Raw genomic sequence first — 20116 nt, forward strand, 5'->3', positions numbered from 1 at the left:
CCAGTCCTTCTCTGTTAGCGAAGATCAGGTCTAGCAGGGCCCCACCCCCGGTAGGCTCTCCTACCAGTTGCATAAGGAAGCTATCCTCCACGCACTCTAAAAACCTCCTGGACTGCTTCCTCTGTGCTGTATTATACTTCCAACATATGTCAGGGAAGTTGAAGTCTCCCGTGAGAACAAGTGCTGGCGATCGCGTGACTTCCGCGAGCTGCTCATAGAAAGCTTCATCCAACTCTTCATCCTGGTTAGGCGGTCTATAGCAGACCCCCACCAAGATGTCGCCACTACAGGCCTTCCCCCTGATCCTTACCCATAGACACTCAACTCTGTCCTTACGAAGCCCAAGCTCTTCAACATCAAAACAGTCTTTGATATAAAGGGCCACACCACCACCCTTCTTTCCTCATCTATCCCTTCTGAAGAGCTTGTAACCATCTATCACAGCACTCCAGTCATGGGAGTGGTCCCACCATGTTTCAGTAATAGCAACAAGGTCACAATTCGCCTGACTCACAGTCACTTCCAACTCATCCTTCTTGTTGCTCATGCTGCGTGCATTGGTATAGATACCCTTCAGTCCAGTCGTCTGCCTCCCCCCCAGCTTACTCATCGTTCCCTTAGGCTCATCTCTTGCGGGTCCCGTTCCCCCTTCATAGCTAGTTGAAAGCTCTTTCTATAAGCCCCGCTAGCTCTTGCGCTAGTATTCGTTGCCCCCCTAGAGATAGGCGGGTTCCACGGACAGACAACAGGCCAGGGGCCGAGTAAACGGCCCCATCATCAAAGAATCCAAAGTTTCTGGCTCGACACCAGCCTCCGAGCCAATTATTCATTGCTCGTATTTTCCAGTCCCGCTCGGTGTCCCTTACTGCCCCCCCTGAAGGTGTAGAGCAGAAGATCACTTCAGCTCCCGCTCCTTGAACTAAACGCCCTAAACCCCTGAAATCTTTTTTCATAGTTCATAGATTTGTCTGAGCGATTTCATCACTGCCCACCTGAACTACGAGCAATGGGAAGTAGTCTGATGACCTAACCAGCTTAGGGAGTTTCCCGGTTATGTCCCTGACCTGAGCCCCAGGAAGGCAGCACACTTCCCAATGGACTGGGTCAGGTCTGCATATGGGGCCCTCCGTTCCTCTGAGGAGGGAGTCACCCACCACGACCACCCTTCTTTCTTTCCTGTCGGAGGCAGTCTCAAGGCGTGGGGGTGACCGCCTCGCCCTAGGCTCTCTCCTAGGCAGACCCTCCTTCGCCTCTCCTCTCACCTCTCCTTCTACCTCCAGCAACTGGAACCTGTTGCTTAGAGGGAGCTGGGGGAGCGGGCTAGGCAGGCGGGGGCAGGCTATGATTTCTCAGAAGTGGGAGGGTCTACTGCTTTCTATTTTTTGGATCTACCAGCATGCAGAACTCGACTTGTGTGCAGAATGGGGCAGCCTGTGTAGCACTGCTCTTGTCTTTCCCAGGGTTCTTGTACCATTTATCACAGAAACGTTCTGGGCAGCCTAATTTAGGCTCCTACTTACTGTTCCCCACACGCACTGAGACAACAAGGATGCATTTCCTTGGCCTCTCTCAAGGGGTACTTTGACTTTATCTCACGACTCTGCGCTCTGCAGCTACCTATATGGGCAGTCTCAAAAAATAAGAGCCACCCTTTCTTTAGTATATTGGCGACTCCATTCTCAGTCAACACTAATGCATTACCTGCGCATTTTCAAACAGAATGGATAGAGCTGCCACTGGATATTCAACTCAAAAAATGGATCACGCCTCTTTGCCAGACTTACAAGACCTCTCTTACCAGAGGGAAATAGCCCTCGCTTCCCAATCACGCCATATTCACGCCGTCGCTTTTCACCAGTACACACGTTTGAGAACAACCAGTTTCAAAGGACCAAGTGCAGCGGGACTACAACTGCATCCAACGTCTCCGAGGAACCCTCTCTGAGAACTCACCCAGAAGTGCAACCACTGCCATCAAACCAGACTGATGCCGTCGTTTCCTAAAAACACGATCGCGTATCCCACTGGTTTTCCGTTTTGGTTGCTCTCTTCTATTTATGTTTTAATAAGAAATATTTTTTAAGAGCAAGCTTTTCTTTAGTGATGTAATTCAACACTTTTACGTATTTTATATGCGGCCCAAGCCAATTCCTCTTCCCTCCATGCAACTCAGGTGAGCCAAAAGGTTGGACGCTCGTGCTCCATGACAGCTTGGAGGGGCATGCTGAAGTTAGGCCCGAATTTAGATCCGGGGCAGGAAGGAGCTGCCTCCTTACCATCTTGCTGCCGTACTGACGGGTGCGCTCTTCACGTGCTGACAGTCTTTCATGGGCCTAACAGTCACCCGCGGGGAGGGCACTCGCCCTTCCCCTCTTGTTCACACCCACGCTTTATCACAGCATTAGAGAACCACAGAACGGCTTGGGCTGGAGGGGACCTTAAAGGCCGCCGAGCCCGTAAGGCTGCCCCTCTGCTCTGCTCTCGTGGGGCCCCATCCAGAGTACCGCATCCAGCTCCGGGGCCTCAGCACAGGAGGGACATGCAGCTGTCTGAGCAGGCCCAGAGGAGGGCCACGAAGGCGATCAGAGGGCTGCAGCTCCTCCTCTACGAGGACAGGCTGCACTGAGCAAAGACGAGCTGCCTTCAGCCTCGTCTACGAAGGCTGTGCTGAAAGCGCTGCCTCCTGATTATTTCCTGGAGACTGCAAGAGCCACACAGAGCACAGCAACGCTGGCTGACAGAGCAAACACCGTCTTTCAACAGTTAACACCATCAGCCAGGCACTGTCACCAGCACTGACCAAGAGCCTGCACGCTGTGCTTGTAAACATCTGCCCCGGCGGAGGTCCCCGACCGTCACTGACACACTGCTAAACACACCATCCGCCCCTCGCCGCGCTGCGTCCGCCGCCTGCCGCGCACAGACGCTCACTGACACCGACGGCCGGCAACGAGCGCCGCTTCCTCCCCGTCGCGGGCTCCGATTGGCTGAGCCGCAGCGCGCGGGAGCGGCCGCCGGGAGCCGGCCGTTGGAGCCGCGGCTCTCCTCACGGATCGCCGCTCCCGGAGCCCGGAGCCCGGAGCCCGGAGCCCGGAGCCCGGAGCCCGGAGCCCGGAGCCCGGGCCGCCCCTCAGGAGACCGCGGCGGCAGCCGGTGCTGTCCGGGCAGCACCCAGAGGGAAGCCGCGGCACAACGGGAGCGAGTGCTGAGGGCAGCTCCGCCGGAGGTGTGCGGGAGAACGGGACCGGGACAGGGAGAGGAGCCCTGCGCGGCCCCAAGCGTTGGAAATACCGCGTAGTTTATCAGGACGGTACCTCTGATCAAGCGGATTTTATTCGCAGCTGCAATGGCGGGCCTCCTGCAAGCAGCAGAGCACCCAGAAAACAGCGTTACATCTTCTGTGCCCCGTTGCCCGACGCCTGTCTCCTCCCCCGGTTCCTCACTGGCTGCGTACTGCAGGTTCCCAATCTTCCCGACGCTTCACTACACGTGCAAACACTGCACAAACATAAATCTCCGCTGGCTAAGCGTAAATCTCTAATTAATTAGCTAACTTCCGGCCCTCACTCCACACTCGGTCATTGTTTCTGGATATCTGCTTGTCCTGCCTTGCATAGAGAGGAGCTCAGAAGGAGGACAGGGAGGATCTTGTGCCTGCCTGTCGCATCCCAACCTTCTCACAGAGTGAGACAGTCCGGCCTTGCGTAGGGGCCCTGGCTTCTTTGACGTTTGTTAAATCTGTTTTTCTTTTGCTGGGGGCTTCTTGTCCTAACAGAACAACCCTACAGTATGTTTTCATATCTCTAACGCTATACCCACGTTGTTTGGAACCTTTCACAACTGTTGCAGTTTTGCAAGAAAGAATTAATCACATAATTCAGCAACTATGTTTCTAAAACATGTTGCCAACGCATACGGTATTTCATACAGTATTTCTACTTTTTAGACCAACTATTTCTAAGGATAAGTTACAGAATACAAACACACTGTGTTCTACTTCTTCAAACCAACTGCCCTTTTTAATATCTAATGCAGAAATTACACTCCATTCCCACAATTCCCCCCTCCCCCTGTACCATCAGTACAGTATCCCTCTGTAGTAGCAGGACTCCTGCTACTACAGTCAAAGAAGTTAGCTGTTACCCACCAGAACAGTGACTCGAACTCTGCAGCAATTTGATTTCTCACCTTAAGTTCATCAGGGACACCTCTAGGCACTCCAGTTGAATGTATATATATATTCATATAGTGTTATCTAATGAGACCCTGAAGCCCTTTTATTCCTACGGGGTGTATCCATGAAAAGGCTGGGTTATTACGATAAGGATGACTGACATTCCTCCCCCACGCCGAGTCTCACTTCTTTTATGCATGCGTGGTATTTTAGGGGTTGTTTGGTGGTCTTTCTGATGAAGGTCGTCTTTTTCACTTTGAGCAGCTCTTTGAGCAGCTTAGCTTTTTCCATGTCTGAGGAAGCCAGTTCTCCTTGACCTGTCTCTTCCTGCGTTATGTACCCCTTCTTCTTAGTTTTCACATCCCATAGAGCCGAGTTCAGCTCTACCTGTGCCTTGGCTTTCCTAATCTCATTTCTACACATGCGGACAACGTCCCTATATTCTTTCCAGGCTACACAACCCTGCTTCCACTTTCTGTACGTTTCCCTCTTTTCCCTCAGCTTAAGCTGCAGGTACTTGCTCAGCCATGTCGGTCAGCCACCTCCTCTGCTCCGTTTCTTCTGTTCGGGGATTGAGAGCTCTTGTGCTCTCAGAAAGGTGTCCTGACAGAGCGGCCAGCTCTGTTCTGTGCCCATGCCCTCAAGGATGCTTTCCCAGGAGATCCCGCCCAGCAGTTCCTTGATCAGCCAGAAGTTTGCCCTCCTGAAGCTCAGGGCCCTGATTCTACTTTTTGCCAGGCCTGCATTCCTCCAGATCACAAACTCCACCACAGCATGGTCATTACAGTTCAGGCTGCCTGCAGTCTTAACCTCTCTAATGCTCTCCTCTACTCTGGCGAGCACCAGGTCCAGTAAGGCTTCACCTCGGCTCGGTCTGTCTAGTACCTGGACAAGGAAGTCGTCCTCGACAGACTCCAGGAATCTCCTGCATTGTCTGCCACCCTCCATGCCGCTATGCCAGAAGATATCCAGGTAGTTGAAATCCCCAATCAGGACAGGAGCCCACGAGCATGACACCTCCTGCAGCTGAAGCAAGAAGGCCTCGTCAACAGGCTCCCCCTGATCAGGTGGCCTGTAGCAGACCCCAACCACTAGATGCAGATGCCCCTTACTGGATTGATCCCTGATTTTCACCCATAAGCTCTCAACCTGGTCATGGCTGTTACTCGGACACAGCTCTTCACAATCTATCCACTTCCTAACATAGAGGGCAATTCCACTGATCAAAGACAGACCCCAGGTATAAGCGTGGCTACTCTTCATCACTCTTGCTTCTCTGTAGTGCGAGCTCAAATGCTATCTCACTGGCAAAATCCCAGAGATGTATTTAAATGAATTCCAGAGGATGCTTTTCTATTCTGAAAGGCAAACCCACTCATAGCTTGGCTTTTCCTGAGTGACAAAACCTGTGTTTAGAAAGACATATTTTTTCTAGAAAGCACATGAAAATTAGATGTTTTTACATTTTCCAGATCTCAAGAATGGACATAACGAACATAAGGAAGCAAACATTTTATTAAGATAGAGTAGGTAAAGGAGAGTTGTTGTCCAGTGTGAGAGTTTGCAGATGCGTCGTAGCTCTTGGTGGTTGTTTGGTGGTTTTTTTGATGAAGGCTGATGTCTTCCTCGCTGTGTGCTCTTTGACGTCGGTCCGGTCGGAGGACACTTGGCTGGCTTTGGCTGGTTGTCTTACTGGCTACGACTTCTTCCTCCAATCTGTTGCTTCCTTGTTAATGTGTGGTGTTCTGCCCTAGCCAGCTGTCTTGCACTCCGTTGCAGACATCGGGTAGTTGTTACTTGGTAGATGTTACTTGGAGAAACAGGAGGCCCGCTATGTGCACTAACTGTCCAAGTCTGTAGTAAAGCATCTGTTATCGGCAGCCAAAAGCTGGATTGGCAAGGTCAGATCTGTAGCTGCCGATCCAGCACCCCATGAAGGCACACAGCTTTTAACTTCACTTGTTTTCCTTAATTCAAGGGTTGTCCAATGTTGTCCAGTCTGCTGCCAGGTAGGAGTGCATCTTCCTGTTCGTGTTAGCCTTCATGAGTGCTGCCAGGCGGGAGAACCTCCGTCCAGCAGATGTGCTCTCCTGGCTGTAGAGGTCCTCGAGCAAGGAGAGGCACCTGCTCTGCTGAAGCAGCCTGGCTTGCTTCTTCCTCCTGCCACACAAGAGAAACCGTTGGGCCCAGAGGCATGGCTGTGGAGCACTGAGTCAGACAGGGCAAGGGAAAGCAGGGTGGCAGGGCTGGACGGCTACACTGCTGGAGGAAGGGAGCTGATGCCAGGAGGGCAGCTGGGATGAAGGGGGCAAAGGAAGAAGTGCTGCTGGCACTGTGGCTCTAGAGGTGCATCCCTCAGCACAAGCTGCTTTTTACCCAAAGGTGTGCATTCTTCTCCCATGCTGCGCACAGGAGACAGCGTGAGGCTGCACCATCCGTGGCTCTACCCACACATCACGCCTGAACGCCTCAGTCCTGTTAAGGCTTGGCAATGGGCTGAAAGCTGGGCAGGCCTGGGCCTGGATGCGTGGGATCAGGTACAAAATGGCTCTTCCTCTCCCGTGTTGTCCCTTCTGCTGCTTACCAAGCCTCCTGTGGAAGGGAGGACGCTCTGCCTGTGGCCTGAGGAGCCCGCTGCAACCTTTCCCACAGAGACTTGACAAAGGCCCCGGCACGGGTCTGTGGGAACTGCTTTTCCAGCAGGCTTAGCGCCTGCCTGCTCATTTTCCTGGCCAGCTTCACACATCCCATGTTGCTGCAGACCTGCACAGGAAGAGGGAGGCATGCAGATGTAGAGGACTTGCCCAAGTCCTGCAGACTCTGCAGAAATGGACAGGGGACAGGCTGTGGCAGGAATATTCCCTGCCAGCAGGGAAAGCATCTGGCTGCATGCCTCCGGACACCCTTCCGCTTTTTCCTGCTTCTTTACCTCTCCTTTGAGGCTGAAGAAGGTGGCCTCCTCAAAGCGGTCGATGGCATACCCTTTTTTCTCTAGGGAGCTCCTCAGGACCTCTGCTTCGTTCAGCTTCATGATGGCCTTCAAACAAGCAACACAAACAGCAGGTGAGCATTGGTGCAGAGCCCCTGGCCAGCCCCATCCTTCCCTGTTGCCTCCTGCAGCATCTGCTGTAGCAGGGCCCGTGTTCCTCTCGGTCATGCCTGCCCTAACACAATCCTGTGGGCTCAGAGCAAGGGAGAGGGAGCCCTCAGCCCTCCTCCATGCTAATGCAGCTCGTGCTGGCAAGCAGGGTAACTCACCATGGAGCTGTTGGAGACGTGCAGGTAGGCAGCTGCAGATTCCAGCAGGTAGTAGAAGGCTTGGGAATCACTGCTCACTGCCGCGTAGTGGCGAGCCAGGGGCACAAGCACCGCTTCGGCGATGGCTTCACACTGGCAGGACCACTGGCCACTGTCCTTGGCCTGCAGTGTTGTCTGCTTGCCCTCTGCCAGAATCCCCTCTGCAGGGACGGTCCTAGCCCTCCGCAGGTGTTCTCCAGCAACTACCAAGGCCTCCCAGCTGCTCCAGTTGTCCTTCTCAGCAGAGCCCTGGCAGCTCCCCTGCTCCTGGGGGCTGGAGATGCCGAAGCGGTGGAAGGCCACAAAGTCCCCTCCGTGGCACCTCTGGCATTTGTGTGCGTGCCTCTCCAGGAAGGCGGCACACTCACGGTGAATGTTTATCTTCTGCCTCGTGGGCCACAGCTCATACGTTGCCTCCCACAGCAGTGGGTTGCAGAAGGCCAGGATGTCAGACTGCTGCTGCATGGTCTCCCTGCTCACAGAGGACCTCTCCACCCCTGCAAGGCAAGGAGTGCTGGCCTCAGACAAAGCTGGGGCCAGACCTCAAGGCTGCCCCAGCTGGGACAAAGGCAACACTTTGGCATGTGCTGCTGCTGCCTGAGCCCGGCCTGTGCTCTGCCCGCAAGCACAGTGGCAGAGGCTCTTGCAACAGCCAGTGAGAACTTCCCTCTGCATGAAGCTAGGTGAGCAAGGCCCTGTGGAGTCACAGTGCTCCTGGGCCCATGCTGCAGCCATCACTTACCGCTTCCTGACTGCCCAGAGGTGGGCAGCCTCTTGGTAGCACCTCGCTTGTCTTCTGGCTTCTCGATGTTCTCCAGTCGCTTCAGGATGTTGTCCTCCACCAGCATGTCCAGCAGTGAATTAATCTCATGCATTTTACTACTGGGAACAATGTGAGCCAGCTGCTGGGTGGTAAACACCGGCCCTATGATGGCTGCAAACTTCAGAATCATCTGCTTCTTCAGACTGATCCGATCCAGCTCAGCCAGCATAATGTCTGTCAAGAAGAAGCAACACGTCTCTGTCTTGCCTGTCCCTGAGCTGAGGTTGGAGAAGCCGGACAGTTTCTCCAGAGGAAATGGGAAAGGCTTTGGCCTCCTTTCTGCAGGATGGAACCTGCTGGGCAACTAGAGCCCAGGGTCAGTATCGTCAAGATGGCTCTGCTCCTCTCACAGTCACAGGCCATGGGAGTCAGGGAAAGCAGAGACACTCAGACAATCAGTTTCCAATCAATGATGCAGAGGGCACAACCCAGCAGGTATGTGTGTCCCACCGTGCGACCTACTCGATCTGCACTGGGTTTATGCCCAGCAGTGCACACAGGAGCACAGAACATTCCCGCCAGCCCAGAGCTGGTCTCAGAGTTCCCCCACCCATGATGTGCAGCTCACTGTTCGGCTCAAAGCTGGTCTACTGCCCACAGGGGAAAACCACAGCCCGTAAGAGCGCAGGACTCTTCTTGCTTGGGCTGGAGTCACCTTCCTGGCAGAGCCCCGAGGCTGAGAGGGCAGCCCTGCAGCACGCAGGTGCCCAGCCTCTCCCTTACCTGCACCCCAGGAAAGGAAGCTGGGGCACAGCCACAAACCGGACAGGAGCCGCTCCGCTCCTCACCTTTCAAGGCCACTGGCAGCATGGGGTTCTCCAGGCTCACGTCTGGTCTGAGGGTACAGATCCTTTCGCTGTCATTCCCGGTACCCGAGCTCGAGGCAGCTGTGACAGCGGGTGATGCCTTGGCTGCAGAAGATGGGAAGAGCAGGGGAAACATGAATAAGGTGCTACAAGTCGTACCTGTCATGGTCAGGCGCATTGCCTGGCCTGCACTGAACAGGGCCAGCAAGCAGGGCATGCCAGTTGATTCCCACTGCAAGCTTGCATTTGCACTGCCCCCCCAGCTCTCTTCTGTCTTCACACCAGCTTCAGACCAAATGCCCTTCAGTCAAAACTTCTGGGCTTCTCAGATGGAGAATGAATGTTGCGCGACAGAATGCGGTGGTGATGCTGCCTTCAACAGCACTACCTCCAGAGTCAGGGAAGTTGCCACTGATGCTCCAGAAGGCAAAGCCCGTGCAGGCTGCCCCTAAGCAATGGTGCTCTGCTTGGCATTGCTCTTGCAGTGGCATTCCCACCGTGCTCTTCAGTTCCCAAGGCCCTTGTGAGGACTTGAGGTTTTGAAGCAGTTTCCCACTCCCCCAGATTGGCTTTGCTCTCACAGGAGCTGAGCTGATGGTTGTCACGGGAGCAGCAAGGTGTGCAGCAGCCCACACCTCTGCCATGGCAAATTCTGCCCTGCTGCAGGGTCAGCCTCTGCCCAGAGTTACTGGGGAGACACAGGGCACGGCTGTGCAGGAGAGGATGTGCCACAGCGAACAGCGGATTGGCAACAAAGGGTGCTTACCAATCAAGTTCTGCCAGTTGTCCTGCCCTTCATCTGGCCTCCTGGTGTGCAACAAGAGCATGTTGTTGCATTGCAGGTAGCGCAGCAGTTCCTCACAGTAAGATGGGATGCCAGAGCTTCTCTGGATCAGGAACCTGGGCAGGAGCACAAGCAACACCAAGGAAGTAAGGTGCAGCACAGTTTGGATGGGTGGTGAGTCACTCAGACCTCGCAGGCTGACCAGCCTCTTCAACATGGAGAAACCTGGCTTCTGGAAGGGGCTTGTGTGTCTGGCCCCTCCCAGACGTACAGCGTTCCTGGGAGTCCATCAGGAAAGGCTGATGGACAATGCCCAAAGCACAGAACAGCAAACCACGGCAACAGCGAAGGGCTGACACCATCCAGACTCTGCTGCTCGTGGCAGTTGCCCATTCTTAGCTCACACCTGCTATGGCCAGGCTTAAGGAAAGACCCATCAACTCCTTTTCAACAGGGTGATTCCCAGCTGTGGTCAGCATAAGTGCAACCCCTACGGAAGAGCTCCCCAGACTTGGGCTTACCTTGCTAGCTCCCTGGAGATGCTGCTCACTCCAAGGTCCTGGCAGGCTTTCTGCACCACAGCTGAAGCTTTCAGCCCTTCCAGACGAACGCAAGTGGTTCTCTCGGATGTTGTTCTGTCAGCGGCAGCTTTGAAAATGCTCTCTGTTCTGTCCTTGACTGGAGCTAAGCTCATGACCATGAAGACCATGACACTTTGGAGCATTGGCCACATGATAGACCAGGACACAGGGTCGAGGAAGTGGGCGTTGTCGATGAAAAATATGCCAAATTTCCCTCCAAGCACCTAAAAAACAGGTGGTTCTGAGTGGAATCCAGTGGATTCTTGAGCGTCTTCCAGGGAGGACACATAGCCTTTCTCGCTCTCACGACAAGGGGATATTCAGAAGCCTCTCCTCAGCCACCTCCCTCTCCAGGAGTTTACCAACTTTGTTGTGCGAGACTGTAAAGTCGTCTCTAACATCAGTTTCGCAGCAGAAGGAGAGAAATTTGCCGGGCAGAGTTTCTGGAGGGCTGTGACCCAGGCGAATCGTCCCCTCAGGCAGCCTCCAGCCTGCAGTGGAGCCTGCACCCGGCACGATTGTTTGCCTCCTGTGAGGCCGGAGGAAGGAGACCTGCTCACCTTCTGTAGCATTTGCGTACAAGTCAGGTGGAACGCACTGGCCCGTTCAGTGGAACACATCTTGGAAACTTTGTCCGTGATGGGAAACTGTCCAGGAAAGACAGAGAGGAACATTGCTGCAGGTCTGGGCACACCTATCTCCCAGAGCAAGACTGCAGAGCAAAATGCCTCTGCTTTTGCATGTGGCCAGCACCAGCCCCCCTTCAATGGCATTTGCAGGGTGCTGAACAAAACACGGGGGGGGAGGGGGGGGGGGAAGTGCATGGCACAGGAGCACCCCATGCACAGGGGCACAGGAATCAGACAGCACTGAGCTGAGCCACTCCCAGCAGAGCATCCAAGCAAGACGGCCTCTCACTCTCACCTTAACTGAGAAAACACTGTTTAGCAGGCAATAGCTGCTCTCTTCTATTGTGTCTCGGAATATGGTCTGCAGAGCGCGCTGCCTCTCACTGGAAGTTTTAGCGTCCTGGAGACCCAGCGCCCTGGCCACGAGCAGACAGATGCCAGAGAAGGGCTGCTTCACGTTGTCCTCTGTCAGTTCCACAGTGATGACCCTGCGGTGCAAAAGCAGAAGACACTGAGATCCAGAATTGCCTCGTGGTAGCGCAAGCTTGCCCAGACAGCAGTGCTCAGTGGTTGAGCCGCCTTGTTCTTTCTGCAGAGGAAAGTGGGACTCTTCAGCCACACATCTCCAAGTGCTTCCTGGAGAGGACCAAGCTTTCCCCTCATCGTACAAGAAAGTCCCAGCCCAGGTCACACACTGCATGCCCTGCAGAGGCCCTCATTGGGTGAAGAAGGAAGGCCTCAGCAGGCGGCAGGTCTACGTCTGCCGCCCGGCCTGCAGCAGGGCTCTTCTGCCCCAGTGCTCCTTCTGGAAAACAGAGGGCAAGCAGTGCTTCTGAGACGGGCCACCTTGCTTCCTCTCAGCTCCACAGCTGAAGCTCTTTCCGTCTCTTTGTGCTTGGCCCAGGGACAAAGGAGAAAAGCACTGGCTCTCAAAGCCAGCTTGGACTCTCCGAGAAAGCGGGTGCTGCTTGGGAAGGTTTGCAGTAGGCTTTTTTGGGAGGCTGCAGCGCAAGGGCTGGCACCCGAACTGCAGTGTTCCACAAACACCAGCGGATGGGCAGGGGAGGGGTGCCAAAGCGACAGCTCCAAAGTGCTTACCTGTGCTTAGCAGCCCGGTCTAAAACGGCCAGCTTGGCAAGTAAGTGGCTCTTTCCAGAGCCTGGAATGCCCACGAATGCCACGGTGTGTGGTTCTTCCAAAACATCATAGGCCTCCAAGCAGCAGTCAAAGATTTCGATCTCCTCCTCCCGACCTGTGCAGACCCACAAGAGAATCAGCTGCTGCAGCGTGCTGAAAAGCGGGGAGCCCCTCCAGTTCTCTCCCCTACCCCGCAGCAGACAGGGAGGGAGCGAGGAAGCGGCTGCGTGGGGCTCAGCTGCGTGTCAGGGCAGCACACAGCACAGCCCCTGGCACTGGGCAAAGGGAAGCAATTGGGCTTCAGATGAGTTCTTCACCTACCCAGCAAGGGACCGTAGCGTGACCTCTCCTTGGCAAGGCCCATGTCATATTGGCTAGAAGGGGGAGAAAACAAAAGTCACTTACTTAGTCAGAAACCGCTGCACGCAGAGCCTGCTGTGGAGGGGTGGAGACCCCCCTCTCGAGCAGCATGTTACCCAGAGCATGTTCCCCTGGCCAACGCTCCAGGTGACACACTAGGACAAGTCTCAAGCATAAAGAAACCCAGCAGCCACGGCAGGACAGCCGAAGCTAACAAAAGTCCCTTGCCGGAGGCAACAACCAAAGAAATCCAAGATGAGGAAAGAAGCCAGGCTACGATGCTGGCTGGCTGGCTGACTGCTTTGCTAGCCTGGACAAGCAAAACAAGCCTCTTGGAAAGGAGGACCTGTGTCTCTTAGTGGCTTGGGATGCCCAAGCTGCTGGCACCTTTGGCTCAAGTCTTGTAGTGGTTTCCAAGAGACAGTAGCATTCGTGTTCAAAAGGCCCTCCAATGAGGAGGTCAAAGCTGGGCCCAGAGGAACAGCAGAGGACTGAGCAGGAAGGCAGGAGGAGGCAGAGCATGCCAGCAGCCCACCTTTCCCAGTGGAACACGACTGACCCAAAGCTTCCTGCTGGGAAGCAGATGGGGAAAAAACCCCACCCCATGCAGCAGAATGACCGCTGGCTTAGTCTTACACGTGGTGGAACAAAGCACAACAGTGCAAGCCCAGAGGAAAGCTGCTCGGACAAAGCCCACAAGGCTAGCCTGTGCCTCCAAAAACAGGCTAGCCTTCCCCATCCCAGTGCCATCACTTCCACTCTCTTAGCAGCAAGAGGCACAAGGGCAGAGAGGCAGAAAGCAGACCCACACTAGAGTCTCCGATCTTCTCAGCCACAGGCAAGGGAGGTCTGTGGGAGACCAGCCTGGTCTCGCTGCAGAACTCCTCTCTGTTGGCCAAGGTTGTACCCTTGAAGCCCCTCTCCCCTCACTTGCACAGCTCAGAGAACACTTACTGCTCAGTGATCCCCAGGTATTGATAGATGGTGACGGGATCGGTAACACCTTTCATGTCTCTCTTTGGCAACTCTTTGAAGCAGTAGCTGGGCAGGCGAGAGGCTGCATACGTCTCTGCGTCACAGGACACCATCCCTGGGTAGGCCATCATCATGCGGGCGGCTAAATTCACCTTAAAGCCAAGGACTGCCACAGAGAAAGCATACGTCAGCGCAGTTGGGAAACCTTCAAGGCCAAGGGCAACCTCCCCTCCCAGGCACAAGCCAACCCAACTGCCGGGTAAGCGAACCCAAAGGGAACCGCACGTCTCTGAGCCCATCCTCCTGCCTCAAGGCCCCAACGGGCTGCAGTGTGTCCTTGCCTCAGCCCATCCGCCTTGTCCAGACCAACGTGCTGAAGCAGACCCATGCCAGCCTCACGTTCCTAAGACAAAGGAGCCTTACCTGTGTGTTCAAACCTCTCGGGATGGCCAGTGAGGCCGCAGAACGCCGTCCCGCTGCTGACCCCGACAGAAGCTCGCCTGGCACACAGAAAGAGTGACGTGCATTCAGCAGCAGCCCTGCTGCAGTCCCACTCGCCCTGTTCCATCCCTTCCCACCTCTCCCCTCCCCGGCACCGGGATCACACAATCCAGCATGGGTCGTGAGGACTTAGAGAGCTTGGGGTGCAAAACGCCCCGGTGGCAAGGGATGTAGGTAGGGCACATGCAAAACCATTTGGACCCTTCCCCCGAGGCCTGATGGCTGCAACCTGCGTCAGGTCACAGACTCTTCTCCTTAGCAAGGAGGCAAGCAAGTGCTGCCTGCACACCACCCACAGTGGCAGTGACTGGAGGTCACTGGAGGGACTGGGCTCAGGCCTTGTTCCTGGCCCCATTGCCCAGAAGAGCCTGCCTCTGGCACTGAGGAGCTCTGTGCCCTGGTGAGGGCTCGCTCCAGCACAGTGACTGGCAGGCAGCACCTGGGGGCTGTGCCTGGCTGCCGTGGTCTAACCTGCCACCTCTGAGATGCTGCCTCCTTCCAGCCAGGGGCAAAGCAGGACAAGCCAGGGGGCATGTCTCTTGCTCATCAGTCCCCTCGTGCCATCCCAGGCAGCACACACACCCCATCACATGCACTCACTGGAGTTTTCTCAGCTCCGTGGAGGCCTTGTGGAGGATCTGCATAGCACATTCCAAGGCGTGGGTGCTCTCACAGGCCAACTTTTCTCCAGGAAATCCAAACACGCAGAGGAAGGTGCAGCCCTGCAAAGAAGAGGTGCAGTACGCCTTGCTTTACAATACTGGTGGCCAGCAGCTGATGCATTCTGCCACAGGCACCAGGGAGACCAGTGGAGCTTCAGGTCAGCCCACAGCCACAGATCCCAGCAGCAGGCAGAGCTGCTTCTCATTCCCCTGCTGCCAAACAGACAGAGGCATCCCGGGGATAGGATGGCTATCATGCACTCACTTTGTCAAACAGAAGAGTTTTGTTGATTTCACCCTTGTGAGGGTTGATGATTTCTGAAATCATACTGCTGCTATCACTGAGGCTGCTGCTGAGCTCCACTGTGCTGATCTTGTCAGCAAACTGCAGCTGGACAAAAAGGCTGGTGACCGGCCGTAGCTCAGAGCACAGCTCCAGTGGCACGTCCTGATAAAGCTGCAAGAGAAGAGCACAACAGCTTTGCCAGCCTGCTCTCCCGGGGGCTTCTCTGGGCCCACAACAGACACCAAGGGACAGCAGGCGTGCTGGCAACGCCAGGTACTACTGGAGGATGGCAAAGTCCTCCCAGGTACCGAGTCCTGGCACAAAGCTACTCTGGCAACACTCTGTCCTGTGACACGTGCGGGCACAAGGGGAGGCTCTTTGCCATCCTTAGGCACCTGAGCGGGATCTTGTCCCCCTTGCTCCCTCCCCCATGCCTGTGCAACCTCCAAAACAACAGCCATGCAGAAGACAGGCAAGGCCGCCTCCCACCACCCCTGTCTCTCAGAGGAGCAGCACAAACGGACAGCTTCCGGGCACGTCTGGCCCCAGCAGCCCTGGCATCTCTTTTCCTCAGGCTCCCGCCTCAGACTGCACTTTCTTTTGGCTGCCTGTTCTCCCGAGAGCTCCACACCATCTCCTGCCCTCCCTACACGCAGCCGCCAGCAGTAGTGGCCGTACCTTCTGGAGAACAGCTGTTGATATGTGCTTCTCCAGCCTCGCTTCCACTTCAGGATTACCAGAGCTCATAAGAACCGGTCTTCGGAGGCCTAGGGAAAGGAAACGCAGGCCGTCACTGGCACGGTAGGATGCAGGGGCTTGGGAAGCTGCACACAGCAAAGGAAAGGTTCTCCTGCACTTGCTCCCGCTCCTGTCTGAAGCAGGCAGGAGCCACCTTTCCAGCCAGTCACAGGACAAGCAACTCACCCATCCCTTCCAAATGCCAGTCCCCTCTGTATAAGTTCAGCTGGTCTACAGCATATTGGTAGTCTTCGTGAGCTAAGTGACTCATTCCCACAACCTGAAGACACACAGGAGGAAAGGAATGCCACTGGCCTCCCTGGAAGCCCCAGGGCACTCGGCCTGCCCCTCCACTCTCTCTTCCCAGAGAAGGGCAAGCCCACCTCCCTGGACTTTCAGCTGAGGTGCAAGGCCAACAGCTTCAGCTCTCTGCCTACGCTTATGGTTAGGGCAGTAGTCACGTTCAGCCTCTCAGCCGCCTCCCCACCCAGGTGCGGGTCTTCCAAAGGGCTCGAGGCCACACCATTCACCCACCTTCATGGCCCGACTGCCAGCAATAGACTTGACCCTGATTCTTTGCTGCTCACACAGCTCCCAGCAGGTCTGTGACAGCACAATTTCATAGGCAGCCGAAAGGTTTTGGGCCTCGATAACTTCATCCAGGGCCTGGCTGCAGATGAAGAAGTAGTGACGATCCCCGCCTCTGACGGATATGAAGGAGAGAATCCCGGCGGAGATCCCTGGGGGGAGAGAGAGACCAGCAGCGTTAACACAGGGAACCTTTGGAACTCGGTGGCCTCCAGCTGCACAGAAGCTCAGCGGACGCCCAGCCTGGAGACAGGCACCAGGGAGGGGAAGGGCCTCGTGCATCCTTCTCAGGGCCATACCGACACAGGTCCCAGAAACGGGCGTCTAAAGAGGGGCAAACAAAGTCAACACTGACAGTGCGTTGGCACTGCCGGGCGTCTGAGCCAGCAGCCTACAGGCTAGCCCAGCAGAGCAGCAGCTTTGAGCAGCGTCTGCTCTGTTTACGTGAAGGCAGGTTGCCTTATCCAAGGGGCAGGCGAGACAGGGGCACGTCTAGGGACCGGGTGTGGGATCTACCTCCCAGTGGGGTCAGACGCTGGGGCCCCCACAGACGGAGCGGGCTGTGCTCTGGGACCCTCACTGGGAGCGACGGGCCTGTGCTACAGCTGACGCGAGGCAGGCAGGGAAGGAGCCCTGACATCCCCTGCCCTCGCTACCTCCTGCTTGCCCTGCAAATGCTGGCAGGGGAGGCTATCCCTCGGCTCTGGAGAGTACCGGGGCTGACCCATCTGTGCCCGTACCTATCTTCAGGTGGAGCTTGAGACCCATGTGTGTGTCATGAGTGCCGTACTTCTCCTGGATTTTCCTGGAGCACTGCAGTGCCAAGTTGATGGCCGTAGGCAGGTGAGGCTGTGCTGCTCTCCACAGCACCAGCACAGCATCCCCTGGGGAAAGGCAAGGGAAGGTGAAGGCTCTCCCGAGGGCTGACTCTCCCCGAGTTGCGCCCAGCCGCAGGGACAGCAGCAAACAGCTGGCCAGTGTGCCGAGGAAGATGGGACCGTGGGAGGGCATCATCCTGAAGGACCTCCGGGGCAGCCTGGCCTCAGGGACCCCTCCCATCTGCCGGGCCAGCTACAGCGACCTCCAGGGCAGCAGAGCAAGAGGGTGGGTGGTGGGGGGCAGCAGTGAGGCCGCCACCCCCCACCGCCCCGCCAGTGCCCCTCAGCACTCAAAGACAGGGCTCCCTCCCCCCCACCGCTTCTCCCATGTCTCAGCGCTCCTGTAGAAGCCCTGCTCAAAGCTGGAGACAAAGCAGTTCCCCTTTGCTCTCCACAAATAGCAGGGTGGAATCCAGGAGGCTCCCACGGGAGATGCTGCGCATCAGCAGGACGCTGACTCTGCCTCCTCCTAAGGACACACCTGCAAACTTCAGGATGTCTCCTCCAAAAGCCAGCACCTCTGCAGACAGATAGAGGGAAAAGCAGAGTTAATGGGACGCCTTCTTCCAGGAGCCTTGGGGATGCCCGACAGCCCAGCAGCACGGCTCTTACCCTCCAGAATGTCACCCATGTAGGCGTTGAGGACATGCGCCAGCTCCTCAGCTCCTCTCTCTGGTCCACTCTGCTGGATACACTTCTCTGCCAAGGCAGTGAAACCTGCCGGAAGGACACCCACAGATCAGGACGCGTCTGCATGCACCTGCAGCTCCCCCCTTCCCCAGCCCCGGCTCAGCGCTCGTCACAGCCATGGCTGACGGCCCGGGAGAAGCCGCCCGCTCTTTGGGCAGCACGGCAGGAGGCCTGCGCAGTGACGACAAGATGGCCAGCCTGTCTTGGGGCAGGGCTCCCGAGGGCCTGGAGCGTCCCAAGGGCTCGTGTCTGCGGGGGCTCCGCCGTGCCCAGCCCACCTGAGACATCCGCCAGGAGCAGCACTCCCTCAAGCATCTTGGGGTAACCAATGTCCTCCATGAACTCCTTACGGAGAAGGAGATTGGGAAGGAACACCGCCTTCTTCCCCAGATCTGAGTAGTAGCACTTCCTCTCCCAAGCAGAAGCCATTGTCAGCGCCCTGTGGTACCCGGGGTACCTCAGAACAAGACGACCCTGTCCCGCTGCAAGGGAGGAGGACGCGACGCCCACCGCTCAGGCGGCAAAGTGAGCCCAGGGCCGCGGACGGTCGGCTGGCCCTCTGCTGCGGTGACACCACAATCGCCGGGCAGTGATGTCATCGCCAACCTCACAAAGAGCTGCCCTCCGGCAGCGCAGTGGGCTGCCAGCACTGTGCTCCGTAGCCCGCGGAGCAGCCTCCGCCGTGACCCAGGCTTCCCCCTTGACGCCGAGCCACGGCCTCCCAGGCCTCCCTTACTCGAATCGCTTGAGGATTCAAGAATTTCTCTGGTTGTGTAGTGATGCAGACACTGCACAATTACAGGCAGGAAAAGGAAAACTCTGGAGCTCGAGGCGATAGCTGATTGCCATTATCCTTGCACGCTTTCCTATGTAGTTCTTTTAACCTTATGCATCGGATGAAGTAGGCATTCTGCAGCTGTACTCCTCATCCGAGGCTGAACAACATCATTTTTGTAGTCGCTGCTCAACTCGAAAGATAAGGAGAGCTCCCCTTACAGAATGACTGCTGCTGGACCTCCAGCATCAACCCTGTGCCTAAGGAAACTTCCAGAATAAAGGTTTTAAAAAAGGTTTTGATTTCATACTTCATGTGCTCGCGTTTTCAGAAATCTATTGCTTACAGGTTGATTTTAACCTAGTGGGGAGAAAGTCACTTAATTTTCTAAATAATCATTTTCTAAAACATTTTCCACGTTTGCTTTTCTTAGACGTTGCCTACACCTGTTTGTGCTTCCAACCACAACTCAGGCAGCCTTAGTTGTTTACTACGAGGTAACTTCCATTCCCAAGACGCAGTATGCATTTTCTCCTCAGTTCTGCCTGCTGTTTTTCCCTTGCTTTCTCACTACCTCTGGTGCCTTCACAAAGGACCTGTGGTTTCATTCTGTTGGGCATGAAGAAAGGTGTTAAAAAAAAAAACCCTTCTTACTGCTTAACTCTTCAGGGCGGTCAGAGTACTGGAGAGGATTCTCCTAGACATCAGTTTGAATAAACAGATGTACAAAAGTGCCCTCCTGTGTTTCCTTTCCGTCTGCTACGAGAGTCTTTAAAAACGCTTAAGAAATTTCTCATGGCACACAGAGTGTTAACACTGTATTCTTAAGTCTAAGCACGCACACAAATATCAACAGTTGGAATCAGAAAGAACACAGAGATGTTCTGAAAATATGTTCAGGAAGCAGGCTTGTATGCCGCTATCACATTTTGCACTGCAAAACAAGGTGTTCAAGTAGTTGTAGGGTTTGTTGGTCACTTGTCCTTCATTGTACCACTCAGCACTCCTACTTTTGTATCTCACTTGGACTATAAGGCAAGAGAACATCAGCAGAAGAGAGCAACAAATCTAAACAGGTGGAGAACTCCCACTTTTCACATTTTCTGAAGCATTTGGTCCATTTTCTGAAGCAGTAACTGTGAAAACAGCTATAAAGCAAGGTTTTATGTTCAAAGAAAAACCTGAAGAAGTAGTTAGCATGAGCATTTTGCATGCAGGTATCGTCCTTGTTTTGTCAGCTGAATGGCATTACTCTCGTGTGAAAGAATTGCCCTGCTGAAGAAAGGAAGACTTGAGGGTTCAGGTCCTGAAACGCTGCTGCGCTTTGCTATGATTTCTCAGAGGAGGGAGGGTCTACTGCTTTCTATTTTTTTGGATCTGCCAGCATGCAGTACTCTACTTGTGTGCAGAATGGGGCAGCCTGTGTAGCACT

At 55.2% G+C, this 20116-nt stretch overlaps 1 protein-coding gene and 1 long non-coding RNA gene across 4 annotated transcripts in view; one reads left to right on the forward strand and one right to left on the reverse strand.

Moving 5' to 3' along the window:
- Positions 1-19337, forward strand: part of LOC149912930 (uncharacterized) — a 104693-nt gene extending 85356 nt beyond the window's left edge. The window contains exon 5 of the long non-coding RNA XR_016462284.1: positions 19118-19337. This is a non-coding gene — a long non-coding RNA (uncharacterized LOC149912930). The remainder of the gene's footprint in view (positions 1-19117) is intronic.
- Positions 5672-19119, reverse strand: LOC149912934 (adenylate cyclase type 10-like). Of its 3 annotated transcripts, XM_090132519.1 has the most exons (23): positions 18188-19119; positions 17832-17936; positions 17701-17739; positions 17082-17225; positions 16288-16493; positions 15940-16033; positions 15694-15782; positions 14995-15186; positions 14668-14789; positions 13990-14066; positions 13546-13732; positions 12553-12605; positions 12193-12346; positions 11390-11582; positions 11026-11112; positions 10406-10689; positions 9867-10000; positions 9083-9205; positions 8214-8468; positions 7433-7968; positions 7104-7211; positions 6759-6937; positions 5672-6334 (listed from the first exon to the last, which is right to left on the reverse strand). In XM_090132519.1, the coding sequence occupies exons 1-23, from the start codon at positions 18336-18338 to the stop codon at positions 6148-6150; spliced, it is 3699 nt and encodes a 1232-aa protein (XP_089988645.1). In that variant the 5' UTR covers positions 18339-19119; the 3' UTR covers positions 5672-6147. The 3 variants fall into 3 exon arrangements, with proteins under 3 accessions (XP_089988645.1, XP_089988644.1, XP_089988646.1); XM_090132518.1 differs by having other exon boundaries at positions 6759-7211; XM_090132520.1 differs by lacking the exons at positions 15940-16033; positions 17082-17225; positions 17701-17739; positions 17832-17936; positions 18188-19119 and having other exon boundaries at positions 6759-7211; positions 16288-16375.
- Positions 19338-20116: the final 779 nt, after the last annotated feature.

Source organism: Phasianus colchicus, chromosome Z (genome assembly GCF_987193195.1).
Source record: "Phasianus colchicus chromosome Z, bPhaCol1.hap1.1, whole genome shotgun sequence".
NCBI lineage: Eukaryota > Metazoa > Chordata > Aves > Galliformes > Phasianidae > Phasianus > Phasianus colchicus.